The sequence below is a fragment of the Lampetra planeri genome, chromosome 7 (assembly GCF_965212315.1).
Source record: "Lampetra planeri chromosome 7, kcLamPlan1.2.h2, whole genome shotgun sequence".
NCBI classification, from domain to species: domain Eukaryota; kingdom Metazoa; phylum Chordata; class Hyperoartia; order Petromyzontiformes; family Petromyzontidae; genus Lampetra; species Lampetra planeri.
Genome location: NC_136113.1, coordinates 3,771,172 through 3,790,238, shown reverse-complemented (window position 1 = coordinate 3,790,238; position 19,067 = coordinate 3,771,172). Strand labels below are relative to the sequence as shown.

The 19,067-nt window shown below is 42.4% G+C and overlaps 1 protein-coding gene across 6 annotated transcripts in view; it reads left to right on the top strand.

Moving 5' to 3' along the window:
• The window catches only part of BIRC6 (baculoviral IAP repeat containing 6), a 149,468-nt gene that overhangs the window by 51,254 nt on the left and 79,147 nt on the right, over window positions 1-19,067 (top strand). For all 6 annotated transcript variants that reach the window (XM_078595979.1, XM_078595981.1, XM_078595980.1 and 3 more), the window contains exons 61-66: window positions 2,190-2,363; window positions 2,843-3,042; window positions 4,906-5,251; window positions 5,799-6,016; window positions 10,940-11,110; window positions 13,199-13,364. In XM_078595979.1, the coding sequence (XP_078452105.1) occupies window positions 2,190-2,363; window positions 2,843-3,042; window positions 4,906-5,251; window positions 5,799-6,016; window positions 10,940-11,110; window positions 13,199-13,364 (1,275 nt within the window). The remainder of the gene's footprint in view (window positions 1-2,189; window positions 2,364-2,842; window positions 3,043-4,905; window positions 5,252-5,798; window positions 6,017-10,939; window positions 11,111-13,198; window positions 13,365-19,067) is intronic.

The following is a 19,067-nucleotide window of genomic DNA, read 5'->3' as shown; positions in this document are numbered from 1 at the left end:
GATGACGAGTGATGGGGCGATTAACGTGCTGAGCAGCAGCCGGCGGAGGGTGAGGGTGTTTTGAGAGTCAATAACCCAACACAATTGGCAAACATCCATCACTGCACCGCCACCACTCTATGCAAATGCACGAACGCGAGAGACACGGCCGCCTTGCAGCCATTTGTTAGCTTCGCCGCATTGGCAACACACGCCGATTCTCTTCTCTTCATTGGCGCACATTTGCACTCCTTCTGTAGTCGGAAATCATGTAATTTTAATAACAGATTCTGCTGTTTGTCATGGTAAAATTGTTTTGTGTTAAGTCAGTCCTTACCCTGCACCTCCGATTAGCACGTTTGGCTACGGACGGTGCGAAAGAAGTTCAACATACGTAAATGTATAATGTTACATCTGAGCGGTTTCATTTATGTACCAAAACCCCTAGCTGCAAGGTGGATATAATTGGCAAAAGTCCCTTTAAAGGCAGCGTGAGTGCAGATGTTTTCTTTATTCAACTATGCATCTCAAATAAGCGAATATTCCAAACAACACGAACTAAAATCTCTAACCATCTGCTGGGATTAATCGAGCAAAACCCACTTAATAAACTGACGGAGAAACATTCACCTTCAGTGACACATAATTTGTTATTGCACTACAGTGTTTGCCAGCAGTCTCGCATACCAATGGCCAGCAAAAATGCATAGGCTGAGTGCAGTTGTGTTTTCCAAATCTAATTGCAGTAAAGTAGTCTGAGTAAATGTTGTTGCAATAAATGTTAATCACCTCCAAATATAGCGGATTCCAATTTGCCTGCTTTGCATGTTGTCAACGAGCTGGGCATGCATTTGGTTTTCTATTAAATATCGTGTCACTTCGTCCCCAGATGCTCGTAAAAACCCACGGTCATCTTTCTCTTAGAATATTAACCGTGGCACATTTCATTCTGCTGTGGATTTCAGTGTCCAGCACCTTTTCTCAAATTTTAAGTAATATTGCCTGTTAATACTGACTTTTAACTTGTGCCTTTTTCGATTTTAATTGCAGCAGAAAATAGCCAAATTGTCTAATTTAAGAACTCAATGGAATCATATATTAAAGCTGTCAAACGAGATGTTCTGCTAATGCGTTAAAAACCTCTTTTGAGACTTTTCAATTAGATTGATGAGCAGAATTTGGATTGTGTTTCAGTCGGTTTTGCTGTACGTTATTGGATAACATTTCCCACCCCAGATATTTGGAGGTTAGGATAAAATAACTCTCTTCTGTAATTCGCTTTAATCTGTTTGTCTATTTTATAGCCAGTCTTGATATGTATACGTTTGTAATGTGTTTTTCTCCTTTCCAGAAAAAAGTTATTCTGTTGATCTTTGTACAGAAATGCAGGAGTCAATTCTTTCTTCTTGAAATACTCTCTTAACCAGCCAGCTCTGATTTGTCTGTCATTCTTGTGTTTTATATTTTTCTTGAGTTTTATATTTCACTTTATTGGGATGAGTCATATCAAGTTGTTTTCGTCTGCGGAATAGGATAGAAAATTCAAATGTGCTTATAATTTAACTGGTGACTTACTTGGTCTCTACTGCTTCTATCTCTACAACAATTCATCACCATTTTTCAATTTTTGGAGGGTTATTTTTTTGGTGTGAAATAAATTTGAATGAAATATGTATAAAAAATGAGCCTATATCATGTAATACAGAAATATCCCGATTGTTAGCCGTTCAATCTACAAAGTGCAAGGGCATTTTAAGCCATTGAATTTATACTACAGACATTAATATTTATTAAGGATCCATATATATGGCTACATGGACCAGATTTAAATCGCCTTGAGCTGTTCCGCATACTAACATGTGCAAATGCAACAGCCTGCAGCATCTGTATTTTGCTCCATTTTGTGGACATATGCACAGCTTTACATGATTTGATGGTGTCACTTGGCCTATTTTGGCATTATATTATCAGCGTTTCAGAAAATCCACCATGGCCCAGGTGTTCGATTTGCAGCAATTTAGGGCCCCCTCTTTGTAGAAAATAGTAAATGTTCAGCTCTTCGATGATTATTTAGTATTTTCAACGTTCCACAAGTATATGTAACATTTTACATTTACATGCGCGCAATTCGAGGGCATCCAGCATGTTTGGAGGTCTCAATAACATGTTGGTTAGCGCACGCCGTTGATGCTCTGTGCCGTCGCTCACAGGTCAGCCCCTTCCTCCCGAGCTCACCTTGGCACAGCTCTTGGCCCTGCTACACGACCTCAAGTTGCCACAGGGATTTTGTTCCATTGACCTCACCGTCAAGCTTGGCTCAAAGGTCATTCCTGACTCCAGCCTGTCCAAGACTGATGCCTACAAACGCCTGAGGACAGAGAAAGGTGAAATCTTCAGTTTGTGGAGAATAAAAACATTGTATCTTGTACGTTATTTAAAAAGCCCCTCAACAGATTTACAGTTCTAGTAATAGTTTTAATTTCTTACTGTGAATATATTTTTTCACACAATGCCATCCGCTAAAAATAACAATACCTTACAGTCCTTTGTCAATCTATTGCTTGATGAAGGTCTTCGCAATCACTCGCCCCTGATGTTAACCGTGATCGGGAATCCAACTCGCATCACCAAGTTTACGACTCTGTGTGCCAACCAATGCACCACTGCTTCCCCGTATATTCCATAATGCGTTCTCGTATATACCCATGCATATTACTCTAAGCTGTTGTTTTACACTGAGCAGGGTCTGTACCTTAAACAGATCACGTCCAAGCCAGGTTTTTTAGTCTAAGGACCTGGCTTGGCATTTGCAGGTGAGGTTCTGCCACGAAGAAATGAAGAGCGTGTGTGTTTGTTTGTGCAGAGCAAGGCGTGGAGCTGCCGCTGGCATGCGTAGAGGCAGAGGGGCTGCAGACTGTGGAGGAGTCCATGGACGTGGCCCTGGACGAATCTCTGCTGGAGACGGCGCCCGTGCAGTCTCCGCTGCAGGTGTTTGCGGGTCTTGGGGGCCTGGCGCTTATTGCCGAGCGGTTGCCCATGCTCTACCCAGACATCATTCAGCAGGTCAGTTCTTCAGATTGCCTCTCCAACTACTGCACTCTTCATCCTTGCCACCAGCTGTGAATTCCTCTCCTTCCTTATGGTAACCTGGATGTGGATCAATGTTTTTTCGACTCGAGTGTGAGTGCTTTGTGGGATCTTATTTGATGCGCTCCGTTGAATTGAGATTTTTTTCAGTTCAGGATTTTTTATTTTATCACATTTCTGTATGGTACGCAGATTATTTTCAGATAGCATTGCACTCCTGCCTTTAGTCTTGCCCCAGCTCATTTGTACCGGTATTTAGTGGTAGTTACTTCTGCTAAATGTGCTTTAAAAAAAAAACACAGTGATGTTTTTTGAGCTGGCAGCAGATTTAATTGTATAATGCGATTTCTTTTCACCCAACAAAGTTGTCATTGCCACAATATAACACTTTGAATGCGATATGGTCTTCTCCCTTAAAATTGCAATGACATTCTTGGTTGAGTGATGAGAGCAGAAGATAATAAATGGGTAAAATTAAATATTTATTTTCGCGAGCATTTTAGCAATGCAGACATTCTTTGCTCGCTCGGCATAATTTCCAAATTGGTTATATTCCACGTTGGGTCGCGGTAATATGTGACATGGTGACAGCTTGGGAGACCTTCACACAGCAGCAGATAGATCGTGGCTGCTCATGATACGCCGTGTGTAAGTAGCACATTTGCGAATTGATGATATCCTGTTTCACGAGCCATGTATGTGTTGGTTAGGTTTGTTGTATTGTAAGAGGTAATCTGAACAGCAGGTGGTGTTAAGAGTCTGCCAAATTGATATATAACAAATGTAAGTATTTGAAGCATGCTTCAAATGATGGAAATTCTCCCGTCTGATGCAAAGCAAATGGTTATTCAGATGCAAAATTGAAAGACCCTCAATCCTTTGAACAGATTGCTATTTCCATGTATATTGTTTTCTGAACCTTTGAACTAAGCCACGATGGCAATGCATCACACATTTAAGAAAGTATTTTAATGAAATATACTGTTTACCAATATAATCAAAACACCCACCCTCTATATATTGTTTGGTGCTTTAAATATTGTCATTGCAAAGCTGTTTGCATTTTAACCAAAACAAAAATGCATGCTATATATCTGCTTCTACATTCATCTATGAGGGGATTTGTATTTGTAATGGCATGTATTTTCATGTTGTCTGACATTTAGTCTACAAAGTGCATACAAAATCAATCTGCCAGAACTGTAAGCAGCATGACATCAAACATAATTATGTTCGTTGGGTGCGATTTGTATAGGGCTTGTGAAATATTAGTGTCTGTGGGTGTAAGCAGCTAAGGTACTGGTAGCTAATAAGGGTGATAAAAATGTTTTTTTATCAATTCAATGCATCACGCGTTTTCAATTTGAATGTTATGTTTTAAGTGTCACGGGCGGTCACTGCGCATGCTATAACCTGGCATATTGCGGCTTTAACCGAGCATTCCTATTGCTCTTTTGAACTTTTTACATTTTGGATTTTGCTGGTGCGTACTTGCACATGCGGGGTTTGTACAAACAGGTCGTGTAGGTTGGCCGTAAACCTTTTCCCGTACAGAGCGTTTATAACCTGATTACATGAGCTGCTGTTTTGGTAATTACACGAAGCAGATGTCTGCTGAATGGAATGAGGCACTAATGAGATGGTATGTGATTAATATGGCATTTGCAGTTTCACTAGCTTGCGGATTTGTGTACGGCTTACTTTGTGGGTTCGTTTCCATGTGGACTGTGCTGCGGCCTTCATTTTCAAAATACTTCTCGGGGGATAGTTGTGGGCTCACCGATGCTGTAAACGTGACCATTGTGAAATGCATTGTGGATGTTTTTTGTGACTGGCCAGGTGAGCGGGCCAATGATGGCTGCATCGGGACAGGACCGTGGCACGCGGGACCCTGAGCAGTTTGAATGGGTCACATTAGAGCCGAGCGGGGAGATGGGCGGATATGAGCCGACGGAGATCCTGGAGCCCTGCGTCGCACCCTCCACCTCGGGCTCCACCGTGGCGGTCTCCGTCGCGAAGCCTCTGCCGCGGCCGCCGTCTTTCTGCCCCATCCCTGCGCATTCCCTGGCCGCGTTCGGCCTGTTCCTGCGGCTGCCCGGCTACGCCGAGGTGCTGCTCCGGGAGAGGAAGCATGCGCAGTGCCTGCTGCGCCTCGTGCTGGGCGTCACTGACGATGCCGAAGGAGGTGATCACCATATTTCCTTTGTTGTTTCCCGTTATCCTTTACAGTTTTTAATGGATGTATATCTTTCTCCCCCTCTGCTTTATTCTAAAGAGGAAAAATAGGCTAACATAAAAAAAAGTAATTTATACTGTCTGATCCAGAAGATGGCTGTTCTGGTTGTTCACCTCCCGCTGACATACCGCCCACTCCAAAGATTTTGCTCCATCTGAAAACCTCTCCCTTTTTTTGCGGTTGTAAAGCAATTTTCCTTCAGCCAGACCAGTCTAACATTCTTATAGTTTTGATCTGATGGCAATTTTATTTTCATTTTAACAGTTGCTGACATTCCAGGAAAAATTGTGTCATGAAAAATTAATGGTGCTATCTTTCCCCCACAAGTTTTTTTTTAGAAAAAAAATTCCCGATGAACAATTTGGAGCACTTCGATGTGGCAATGGCTGGCTACGAGTTCACGAGGAGCGAGCGTGGTTGGAAGTGAAAACGCAAGTGCATTGCGTGCTGTTTCTAGGAGCCGACATCTCTCTCCCTTGCGCGTGCGTGTGCGCAGGCCATATCCTGCAGTCGCCATCGGCGGGTGTCCTGCCCACGCTGCCCTTCCACGTGCTGCGCACACTCTTCAGCTCCACGCCGCTCACGACGGACGATGGCGTGCTGCTGCGCCGCATGGCGCTGGAGATCGGTGCCGTGCACCTGCTGCTCGCGTGCCTCTCGGTGCTGTCGCACCATGCGCCACGAGTCAGCAGCTCCAGCCTCACGCAGGCCGAGGTGAGCTCCCGGGCCCTGTGGAGGTGAACGTTACTTCATAATGATCAGTACATTTGGTATCGGGCTATCACAAAGGCTGCTATTAGGTCTGCCAATAGGTTGCGATGTTGCCATCTGTTTTTACCCGAGTTAAGCCTTCAGGGAATTTTTCTAGTGTAGCATATTAGAAACAACATTTTATATTGCCATACTAATTTAAAATGCTTCAAGAGAAAGAATGAGTGATGTGTTGTTCAGTCAAACAAACTCACGTTAAAGACACCATAGTGATGGTGAAGAAAAATGTGGGCTTGGGCAAGACGCATGTTGAGAAGAGATGATGACCACCGGGCAAGACAGTTGACGAATTGGCAGCCAAAGAAAATAACACGTATCAGGGATGACGGCAGTGGTGATGAAGCGAAGACATCCACTCATGTGCAGGAGCGAAATGATGGACTGTGTCATTGCTGGACTGAGCGATGCCAACAGTGTGGGGGAGGCCTTCATCCAGTAGTTGGTAGAACAAGGCTAGTGATTTACTTATTGACACGTGTTTTTTCGTTCCTATTATAACACGAAAACTTCAAGTCTAAGGATGGCCAATAGCTAAAAATCTTGCAAGGGGTGAGCCCCTGTGGAGAGGAATCTCCATGTGTACATGGTTGTACTACCAAATGCACACGCCGTAGGTAGTCGAGTTACAAAACCGGCATCTGAAATGAGAATCGGGTGGTGCTCATCTCCATTGACAGTCCTAATCAAGTTGCAGCTATTACAATTCCTACCAATATCACCATACGTCCCTGCTGTGAAAGAATTGTAATTTCTTGTTCTGTAGCTGCTGCTTGGTTTCAATGCATTACAGTGCAGTAGGGTTTTAAAAAGCGTATAAATGCAACTGCATCTCCAGATGCTCTCCAAATTATTTGATTTACGTAGACGTGTTTGATCCACAGTTTCCTGGGAATGGCTGTGGAAAAAATCTCGTGCATAGTAGGTTTTGCACTTCCATTTCTGTTATCCACTTTTTACAGCATGGTTTGATGTAATCTGCACCCTTAAGATCACCTGAAAAACCCTGATACACTCTATGTCATTGTGAAAAGGCAATTCATTACAGCTGGCAGGGTTGCACAAGTCATTGCACAAGGGTCAGAGCACCTTGTTTGTGCCAATCTCTTTGCATCTGCATGAGAAACGTGAGCTTGCACAGCCTTCGCTGTTTTACAATACATTTTAGTTTTCATAAAACCCCACACTAAGAGGGATATGGAGGATGGTGGTCGAGACTAATGGTGGAATGGCAGCCAAAGTAGGGAAACGCACCGTGGAGATGATGCGATGAAATCTGCATGTGCACAGGATTGTTGATATACAGGATTGTTGAATCACAAAAGAAAGCTGTCTGGTGTGGACCAATCTGTTTCAAAGACAATGCATATATTATCAGAGGTTTTTTGTTTGCATTCTGACCACAAGTATTGTGGTTAATGCAGACATGATTCCTTGTTAAAGGTTTCAGTTTGGTGTTTTTACATCTTAACACCTGTTTTGTTGCCAGAAAAAAGGGGAAAACCTATTCTCAATCACAAGACTGTTATAGATGGCTTTCTTGGGGAGGTCTTTGTCCAGTAGTGGGTAAGACCATGGCTGATGACAATAATGAAAACATCGGTGGCATCTAAAGTTGATGCACTGCATCGTCTACCTTGATTTTGTTTTTTGCATCTTTGCTCAATGTCAACGTCATTGCAATTACATTGAAGACTTTTCGGAGAGCCTGGATATACTCAAATTGTAAGCAATAGAAAAAAATAGAAAAAAAGTCATATTATTTCAATTTTTTTTGTTCCAATAAAGCATGCAGTCAGTATCTTTGATACACACCTTTAAATCATGGAGTATCCTCCATCTGGGAAAATAATAAAAAATAATTGAACAAGGATATCTTAAAATGGCTTTAGTCTTGGTTAACTCCAATTCTTATCAACGTGTCACATTTGAAACCTGTGCTGATGATACTGCTTATGCAGGTGGCACTTTTTACAGTGAACATTTGGGTCTTGTGCAGCATCAGTGGGTGTGAAAGTCGGTCTGGGTACAGCTATTCATTACCATATTTGGCAACCATAAATCTCCATCTGGGTACCATTACCCTGCTGTAAGTAATTCGGGGATTAGTGTGGAACACAGGTGATTTTTCCTTTCACTTCCCCACCACCAGTCCCTGAAGATGGAACATATTGTGATATTCTGTGCCGGTCCGCTTTGATTGAACTTTATTTCTCTGCCTCGGTTGGTGTTGATGGATACAGCAGCCTGTTTTGTGCCAAAGCTCCTCTCTCTTGCTGAGGGAATGATTTACGAGATGGCTGCTTTGTAACGAGCTGCCACCGGTGTGTTTGTAAAATTCTTTTTACGTCCCAATTTGGCTGGAGTTGGGCAGCCTGCAGATTCTCGGATGCTGATTATTTTAACCACTTTTTCTTTGTCAGTTCAGGCTCGATGACCTTTGAAATTGCGCTTTTGGGGAAACCACATTGCTGGGAGTATTAACTGGCCATCTTGAAAATAAATTACAAGCGAACGAAGTGCAAAGTTGTTAAAGACACTGAAAGACATCGTCAAACAAAGAACAAAAACGTTTATTTAAATGGAAGTCTGCCGTTTGCATTTTTAACCAAGATTGTGTAATTCTGACTGGGAGCTTTTAAAGTGCTGAGCCAGATCAAAAGGCAAATAAAGTTGGTGAAAGTTGTAAAAAGGATAATAACATCTAGGGTGTCCATTGACGTCCAAAATGAAAGTGTGAATGGCCAACTGTGCATGCCAGGGAGAGATAAAAAGAGCAAAAAGAAAATTGTTTAGAAGCGTAGTCCTGCACGGCCCAGCTTAACCCCTACGAGACCTTGCATGGGCAGCCCAGTCTACAGAAATGCACCATTATATGACATGCATGCCGCACTTACTAAAACATTTACTAAGCATCTTCAAGATCCCAGAGCTGTGTATTAAATATGGCAGCAGAGTCTCAGTGCTGGCACAATCGCCTCTGTCCCCGGGCTGCTGGTTTGACTCTGCTGTGTGTGATGCAGTGAGTGGGTGGGTGCATGGGCACATATTTGCAGAGTATGCTGTCCTCAGCTTGAATGTTAATATGGCCGACCAAGTTGCCTGCTGATGGGTGTTAGGCCCAGTCTCGCCTACGCATTTATGTTGGAGAAACAGAGATATTTGCACTGAAAATTAAAACAAGCGACTTGCCGTCTCCCAGAGTGATTTGGCGAGCTCCAAGAAGCTTTGGGCGACAACAGAAAATAATGGGACATATAACTTCCTGTGATGTGACTTCTAACGGAAAGATGCTATGATTTTGGCACGATGTTATGATATAGTCACCACTGATTGGCCCTTCTACCAGTCCATATGTTTGTCCTGCTGTTGTCACTTGAAATAATGGGCACTGCTACATAATCTATTGACAGAGCGATAATACTGGCACACTTTTGGCATGTAGTATATAACGACAGAGCGACGCTCTTGAAAAAATGTACGTGTGGATTGAAGCTTTTCGAGCATCGTTTACAACTCCAGTGCTTGCGACTTCCCACAAATTGTCCTTTTTCGTGATTACCAATCTCTTGTGCTCATTGGTAATAATGCTAATTTGTAACGCGCACAATTTTCACTTGCCTGAAGGCAGCGACCCTGACGCACATTGCATGCACCTGATGTTTGGTAGTCACGCAGAGTTGCAACGTGGGGGGTCGCTTGGACCTGTTGAGAACCCAAAGCACCCTTCACCGCAGGAAGCTGGTGGTGGCTCGTTCCACCGCAAAATTAACCACGGGCTGTGGCGTGTTCCTTGGGGGTGAGAACAAATGGAGCTGGCCAGTAAACAAGCCTTAAACAGATGCAGATATTTAATAAGATATTCAAGTTCATCTGGTTAACGTAATTCATGCAGATTAGTGGCGGTGCTCTATCATAAGCTGAATAACAAATCGGCTGCCCATGTAAATGACCTGCAAGAAGTTCAAAGGATATTTTATGTGTTATTAGAAAAACACAATATGGTAAGCAAATACCATTGATGAATACATTTTTTATCTTTTGCAACATTTTTTAATCAAGGATATTTATTTTTGGTGGTGATGTTGCTGATGTTTCAGCTCTTAGCGATTTGGGTTTTTTTTATTCAATATAATGCAGTGTTGTGTGAAAAGACGTAAAAATGTTGTTCGCCTTTTACATTTTATTGAATCTCAGCTATTATATGTCTTGGTTGATGTAAAAAGTTCAGCAATTCAGAGGACAACTGCCATTATTCCAAGGTCGTAACTCTTTTATGGCACCCTCGGAGATTGTACCGTAAACCGCATAGGAGAATTCCTCAATTGCATTGCGCCCATTGTGCTGCTGTTATGAAAGCTTGTGCACAGTACAGCCTGACAGCATTCAAGTCATCCACCAATTGAATTGCAAAGGTCATTCAAACAATGCTGTTCTCTTGCATAACCATACAAAAAATATCTGAGTGTTTTATATTATTCCAGCTAAAATTCAGTATTCCACGTAATATGTTTTTCATGCTCTCACCGTTTGAAGATAATTAATGATCGTTGTGCGTCATTGCTACTTTGATACTCTGGAACATGATCTGTCTTGGGGAAAAATTACTTTGTGTAAGGAGACTGTGGACCACTCGTAGGCTGAAAGAGATTATTTTGAGAAATGTGCCCTATGTTATTTATCTTTGCTCTGGTGATGCATTTGAAAAGTAAAAAATGATGCCCCAGGTAGCAATGGGTGACTGTGCCATAATATGGTTCAATATAGGTTACTCGCATAAAAATGTAACTCCGCGATGCTGCATGTCCAGTGCTCTGTCGCGGCTCGTGAACATTTTGCTTTTTACCCCCCGGCCCCCACCCTGGGTAGATGGCGACGGGCGGGGCTGGGCAGGTGGCGGCTGGCCCCGGAGACGATCAGCAGCTCTACTGGGCTAAAGGGACTGGCTTCGGCACTGGATCCACCACCTCGGGCTGGGACGTGGAGCAGGCACTAAGCAAGCAGCGCATGGAGGAGGAGCACGTCACTTGCCTGCTTCAGGTACCGGCCGTGGCTGCGGGTTCCGCGTATAGCCCTTCTCTTGCGAGCACAGTGCATGAAACCGCCCACCCTGCGTTTGGACTCTGCTCTGAACCATTGTGAATTGAAGCTGGTAGGTCCCTGCTTGAATCAGACTGCTTAACGTGGACATTTAATTCAGTGAGCCTATTTTATGTGGCTGACTTTTGGTGTCATCTTCACACAGGCATTCCATTTATGTGCAATTACTTAGATGATTGCACTTTCAACCCAAAGCCGTCATTCTATTAAATATGCAGAAGCAAGCCAAGCGGCATAATTGATGTGCTACTCAATGCCTGTGTGACTTTACGAATGGCTGGCCACACGTTTGTCATGGAATAACTACTTGAGTGTGACACCATATTATTTATGAATGGGGCGAGCATCCCTGAGCCCCACTTATCCTTGGTGAAAATGAACTGAATCGGTCTCAACACAAAACGTTGTGTTTTTTTCAGAAATGTTAATGGAGTTCCAAACCCCCTCCCCCCATAACAGCTCCTCCAGTGGAACTGGCATGCTAGAGTGGGCAGGTGGTAATGTTTGGTAGCTTTCTTGAAATTCTGCCATTCAGGATGAAGCTATTTATAATTTAACACGATTTCTTAAAGTTCAGGCAAAGTTAGTTGAACCGGCCAATTTTCAACTCTGTGAAGAAGTGGTTTTCCACTTGAGAAGAGCAATTTGCTTTAATTTATCATCACAAATGACAAACGTGAGCAAAGGGTTTCATTAACGCTTTGATAGTGTGTGCATTTCGCCCATGTTTTAAGCATCATAATCCATGATCTTTTTACTGCTGGATGAAAGGTATCCCAAAACGATTACTTCTTTCTCATTGTTTTGTGTTGCAAGAATACATCTAGCTCTTGCACACATGCTAATCTAATTGCTATATTTCCATGCTAGATGTATTCGTGTTCTGCCACTGTCAATCCTTTCCAAACCAATGTATATTTAGTCAATATGATGTGTTTGTATGTTCTCCAATCCTCGAGTTTAAATTTACTTTATCTCGGTGCAATTCCACGCATGCGCCTGTTCATGCTTTTAAAAAAAAAATGTGCAGCTTTTGTTTCTCCTGTTCCTGATAATGTTTATAGGCTCCCCGACCTTACGAGCAAACTGGGTTATGGAATTATTCTATACCATTGACCACATGCCATCAATCAGATTATAGTTAAGACTCATGAATATCAATCTCTCTACATTAAAACTGATTTTTTATCCTACAACCTATCGGCTCCACAGCCTTCTTGGAGTACACAATTTCAGCAGCATTGATTCAGCACAAGCAAACTTTGGACTATGATTATTTTGCGTCATGAATGTCAACTGGTATTACGCCTTGCCTCTGTAGACTATGAAATTCCATTATACCGAGTGGAAATTCATGCAGCCATCCAAACTCTAACAAAACAAGTCCTGCAACATTATTTAGATAATTTTTGGGATAAATAGAACTTTATTACGTTAAAAAGTACCAATTATAAATGGAGTCGTACAGGGAGACAGAGCGGCATTCGAATTTTTTTTCATAAAATTTTATTTCAGAAACCATCTCTCTCTGCATGTGTGTCTGCCTATGCTGTTCCCGTGTCTGTGTTTTATCATTCATTCTTACCTTATTTGATTTGATTTTCTACGTGACTTTACTGAAAGAACCAAAGAGTCATTCCTGCAGTCACGAAAGCTTTGAATCTAGTTTGAACGTAATAATCATCAACTAATGGAAATGAACACGAGTAAATTATTGAATAACCTCATAAAGAAGGCCACAAAGTTTGGTAATGTTTCTTAGGTATTGTATTCTTTATCTTAAACTAATAATTATGCTCCTCCGAATATCTCATGTCTTTAAAATACATCAGGAAATAATCACTGGTGGTGTTCGATACACTTACAGTTTGCTTCAATTTTTTTCAATCAGGCCCTGAGCAAGTCACTGCCTCATCAAACGAACAAACAAACATCGCTGAGGAGCAGAATCCTCTGCGGGGGGCGACGGTCGACTTTCGCTGTGCTTTCCAGCGGCGTAATTCCACGTGTGCGCGCCTTCCCTGCCAGGTGCTGGCGAGCTACATGAACCCCGGCGGGGTGTATCCTGCTGCGGAGGCGCACGGTGGGGAGGCCGGGCGGCCCAGCCACACGCCGCTGCCGCCCATGCTGCTTGAATTGCTGTGCCAGTCGTGCCTCACCCTGGCCGTGGCCTCGTATCTGCGCAACGACTCGGGTAAGTGCCTCGCCGCACAGTCGGCCGGACACCAAGGAAGCGTTGTTGCCAGCCTGTTGATGCCAGTAAAGTTTCTCTAGATTGTGCTTTGTTTCGGTTGTGGGTCTTGTATTATTTTGTTTCTGTCGTTGTTGGTCGTTATCCAAAGTGGATTCCCTGTTTTTTTTCAAGCAATTATTTTAATAGTTATTAACAGGTTTCTTTTAACAGACACATGATATTGGGTTTATTGGAAATGTGAATCTTGTTGTTTTGTGCTTTGTTTAAATACATATTTCAAGGATCACACACCTTTCGGTCATGCAGAGTTTGCATTTAAAATGGGATTGTCTTTTTTAAGCTTTGTGTGTTTAAGGTTTGTGAGAGAAGTGCTTGATCGCAGAGATGGACGGTGTCATTTGTGCTTGAGCAAAAAAAAAGAATAGAAATAAGCTCCCTTGGGTCAGCATTATGTTGGTAAAGAGCTTTTATGAAATATTTTATCCTGCAATATGCAGCATGGTAATGAGCTGTGCTCATATTTTATTTAAAGTCTCTGAATAAATAGAGTTGATGCGAATGCAGCACTGCGACGAAAGCCCCTTCTGTGGGTCTTGCCGATTCAGAATTTTCATCTTGGTCCTGGTGAGATAATTTCACGCTAATGCGTGATAAATTTAATTTGTCAGAAATCAGTTCCTCTGCAATTTGATGTGTTATACATATATACACATTTGCAAAATTGGTTCTTTCGTAGATTTGAATGAGCCGTTGGGGCTGTGACTCCCAGTGGACTTGTGCATTCTCTGCAGCAATAGCGTTTGCTGCACCCCCCCCCCCATCACCACCCGTCGCCATGCCGTCCAGTGAAATGCAAGCACGCACCCTTGGGAAACAAGCTTTAGCGTTACGATGGGAGGAAACCAGAGAACCCTGGTGGAAACTCATGCAGAACAAGGGGAGAACATATAAATGTCACACACTGACACACACACCGAAACTCTTACTCGCCCACAAACAACAAACTCTGCACACAACACTGTATGTTCATGCAAATGTAAACCCTAGCTCTTGCCAGAAAAATATACATGTGATAGGTTAGCCGTCATAGCAAAGCTATATTTAAATTAGAAAATGACCCACATTATGTTATTTTTCAAAATGATCGAGATATCTTGTACAGTGGAATATGCTGATATGCTTCTGGTACATTAATGCTGTCTTGTCATCAAGCATAAAAAGAAAATATGCGTGTGATTCTTTGAAGTTTCGGTTGTGTGTTCAGATGTAATTCTCCAGCTAAGAGAGGGTGCGTCTGCTGGGAGTCCAGAGTTAATTTTAAGCTTGTCACATGTAATACATCACACAGGAGAGCCTACAACTCCTCTTTTCTCAAAACCACCTCTAAAAAATACATCTGTTTTTCTATCAGCTTTTTTTTATTGCTGTTGTTTGTGTTTCATTGGTCAGTGTTGGACATCAATTTACGGTGTTAATACAAATTTTAAGTGAAATCGTGTTTGGCTTGACCTAACATTATATTACCGTTGTGTATGTGTGCATGCACGTGTGTTTGCGCACACCATACTATACACTTGCTGCATATATGTTGGATTTTAAATGAGGCTGAAGACAATTAGCTAAAATAATCCTCATTGTGCAACTTGATTGAGCATCATCTGAAGGTAATGTTTAATGCAATAAATATGTATTGCTTAATGCCTTACAAATGCAGCCCTACATTCATTACAGTTTCTCACGGTTCATAAAATGGTAAATATACGTTTCCGTGCAGAGCACCAGTAACGTGATGCAGTATTTGACTGCAATTATGTGTTGGGTGTGTGTGTGGTGTTGAATCGGTATGCCTGGGTGAGTGGTAGGCAGCCGTTCGGCCACTATACTCCAAACCCGTCAACCCAAATTTGATTCCCTCTCACGACCAATGATGCTGGCATATATTTGAATCGGTCCTGGTGGACCTCCCCGAGGTCGACTCTGCCTTAAACGAGTATCTGGTACAGTGTGTAAAGATCAGTACTGTGGAGACGAAGGCGACTGGGCGTGGGTGTTGGCCATGCCACCCCTCCATGTGCCGTGCCAGCCTTCATAGGTGCTCACTAACAGCACTTGTCCCAAACAGTCTGTCTAAGGCTGTACAGGGGGATCTTTGTCTTTTTTTTGGTCTGTATGCCCTGGAGATTGTTTTCCCTTGGAGCTCGTTGACCCCTTGTTGTACTTACATGTGCTCATTTTTAAACGTTCCTACACAACTCCCCATTGTTGCACAATGTACTCTCATGTTACGATGCCGCCACACCTCAAAAAGCAGAGGTTACGGTGTTACACTTTGCCGCTAAACACTTAGTAACAGAGCAGCCTTGCATAAATCTCTTGTAATTAGCTGAAGGTAGGAAAGGAGCAGATGTTATACGGGGCACTTTCTGGGATAATTCCAGCCTTTTATAGTTGTGAGCGGGAAAATCCCTGAAGCAGATGCTGCCGCTAATCTGAGAGGGCCAAATTGGCATTTTGAGAGAATAAATCCAGAGTGGGGGAAAAAAAGAGCGGTGTTTGCTATGGCCGATGTATTCAAATAATGAGATTTTTAATGGTGCACGGTTATTGTTGAGTAATGGCATATTGGCGATTGTGAACTTGACAGCAGCTGACAGCCTGCAAGACCATTGTTTTGTCAAATAATGTGAAATGAAGCAACGGGAGTTATTGCCGAGTCCCCTGCTGCTTCACACATGCCATGCACGTTGAGCAACGCGGAACGGCAGGTGTGTGTGACGGCTTTGAGTAACCCTAATGCTGCAGGAATGCTCCTTTGAATCCATTTTGTGTGAGATGAGCGAGGTCAGCTGAGGTGGGTGACCTTACGGTTAAAATAACAATATCAGAGATTTATTTTTTGAAATGACATATGTTCACTTAGCCTTAAGAGACCCTGTAAAAAATGTACGCATAACGTTAATATTATGCATTAGTCGGCGAATGCTTAAAATAGTGCATTTATGCAGCCATTCAATAATGCAAGCTCACGTGAGCCCAAGGAAACGACTGAGTTTCAGGAATCTACCTTCGAAATACTACTTGCTTCACTAGTCCTTGCGTGTAAACGGTAATACTTTATCTTCGTGGATTTCTTTTTTAATGCCCTCTTCCCCTGCAACGTTAAACTAAATGTCAAAACATTGTCACATTTTGAAAATGTGCTTGATCCCGTGCCGCATGTTGCTTTTGCAGACCCATCGGCGGGTTTGCACAGGCGCATGCCCATCTGCCGCGTTTGCACTGTAATCACGCGTCATTGGCACGAAGATACTTGTTTCTGTTACAATATTCCAGAAAAATGTTGAGTGTCTTGCGTACCTTTTGGGGTATTGCACGATACAACTACTGAACCTGAAATCATTAAATTGTTTCGGTAAAGTCACGTAAATAGGTTCAAAGAAAATAACAAAGAGCGTCGTTGTTTCGATCGCAACACAAGCTGATGAGGAACAGAAGTCGATGACAAACGCTTGTGTTGCGATCGAAACGTCGTAGTTTTTTGTTATTTTTGTTATTTTCTTTGAACCTATCTACGTGACTACCGAAAGAGCCAAAGAATATGAATTCCTGCAGTCACAAAAGCTTTAAGTCAAAATACATATTGTTGTTAATTTATGTATGTTTAACTTATTTTGCATTGTATGTAGCCAACCGTGATAATCGGAGGTGTGGGAGAACAACAACAAACTAAACACAAAAAAATGCATTTCTTGTGAAACGAGTTTTCAATCTTGATTTAAAAGTGCATAGCTCAAATGTTGTGCAACTCCCTTCTTGTGGGCGTCGAGGTGGCATATCCTGGTTCAACAGGACAGCAAGTAGACTAATCGTTATAGAGTGCTGCCCCCTCGTGCGTGTGGGTTTTTCTTCGGATTTCCTCCCAAAAGTATGAACACAACTCATTGTTAATTGGCTACAAACATCTTAAAATAAAAACCCGATGCAGGACCTTCCTGAAAACGAGTCCTATGACTCAGTATGTTTTTTTCTGGAAAAAAAAGGTAATGTCATGAGTAACCTAACCAATAATGGATATCCATTGTAATTTACATGAATAAATGTACCCCCCCCCATCTGTGCACCTGATTGGCTCACAAGCGACGAAATCACATGTATCCCTCTATTTAAGACCGAAATAGGAGGATTATCCACAATTCTGGCTTATGCCTGATGATGCTGGTTGTAATTACTGGCAAAACATCGTGCTTGAATTGTAAATGTTGTGGGTTTCCTCTTCAACACACCGGTGTGCTGAACTAGTAATTAATTGGCATGTTTTGTTTATGTGACCAAACCTTACTAATTGGCTGTGTTGGGTGGTGGCGGGTTTAACTACACATTCATATTTACGCGATCTAACCCACAAACCTCTTATGGGAAAAAGTAATATTCTAAATTATTAAAAGAAAATAACAAAATTGATGCAACTAATATTAAGTTGAGAAATTGTGTTTATTCTGTGGATGAATGCCATGGAATCTCGAATCTCCTTAAAAAACACAACCACAAAAGCGCACGACATCACTAAGGTAAAAATTTGGGGAAAGGATATAGGGGAAAAAATAAACCAAAGACAATAGAATAAACATCGAATGAACGGCATCAGACGCAGGGAAAACCGTAACCCCGAAAGACACACTAGGGCTGCGATAGCCATATGACAACCAAGCATCAGCAGAGTCCCAGGGAAGGTTAAGCAACGGCTGGCCTAGTTCACCATCCGCACACCTAATCTAGTCACCACCCCATCCCCACTAACCACCAAGTTTATATATCACATTGCATTGTTTATTTTCACAAGCAGAGCCAGTCCAGCGACATTGAAGCGCGCAGGCCCAGCATGTTAATATGTCTTGTTCAGTCACAGGCGTCCTTAATAGGTGCCTTTTGTCTTAGTTATGGTACAGAGCAATATAAATCGGGCAGCTTGGCTTCTGCATTCTCACAACAAATGCATCTGTCCCAGGAGTACCATCCACCGGACGAGCACAGCCGACATGAAAGCCGAGACTTGAGCCAGGACTCCAATCACCGCACTTGAAACGCATCAGTACACCCCCGAGATGATGAATGTGTTTACAGTGAAATTTCACGGGTTGGATTTGAACTGAGGATTTCGGCTGTGCTGGCTCAATACTTTGTCTTTAGAGATTAGGTCACCGAAGACTGAAATGGCACAATGAACAACACACTTTATGCTGTCCACAAGATTAATTACTGGCTTGTACTGGAACTTTTAGGGATACCTTCTACTGTCGTAACATGTCACCAATTTCCAAGGTCATAATTTTTTACAACGCTGATTTGTTTGCGTATTAAATGTTTTACTTCACCCAAAGTGGCTACTATTGCATGTAGAAGCAATTACCTCTTCAACCTTTTAAGTGTTTGATCAATTCAGCCAAACGACTCTGGGAATGAAGTCTTGGGAGGCTTGTATGATTAAGAGGTGATAGCCAAGCCCCGTGTAAACGTTACATATACATCCTGATTTTGTCAATTAGGAAATGGACTAATGGGGTCTGGTGTAGGATGTTTGTAGCCAAGACATGCGATTATTAGTTATCACGTTATGTCCTTTGTTAATCATTGAGCCATTATTGTGTCCGCACACATCAAATGGGGTGTACGTTTGTGCTTAGCTCTTTATGTATTCGTATGACA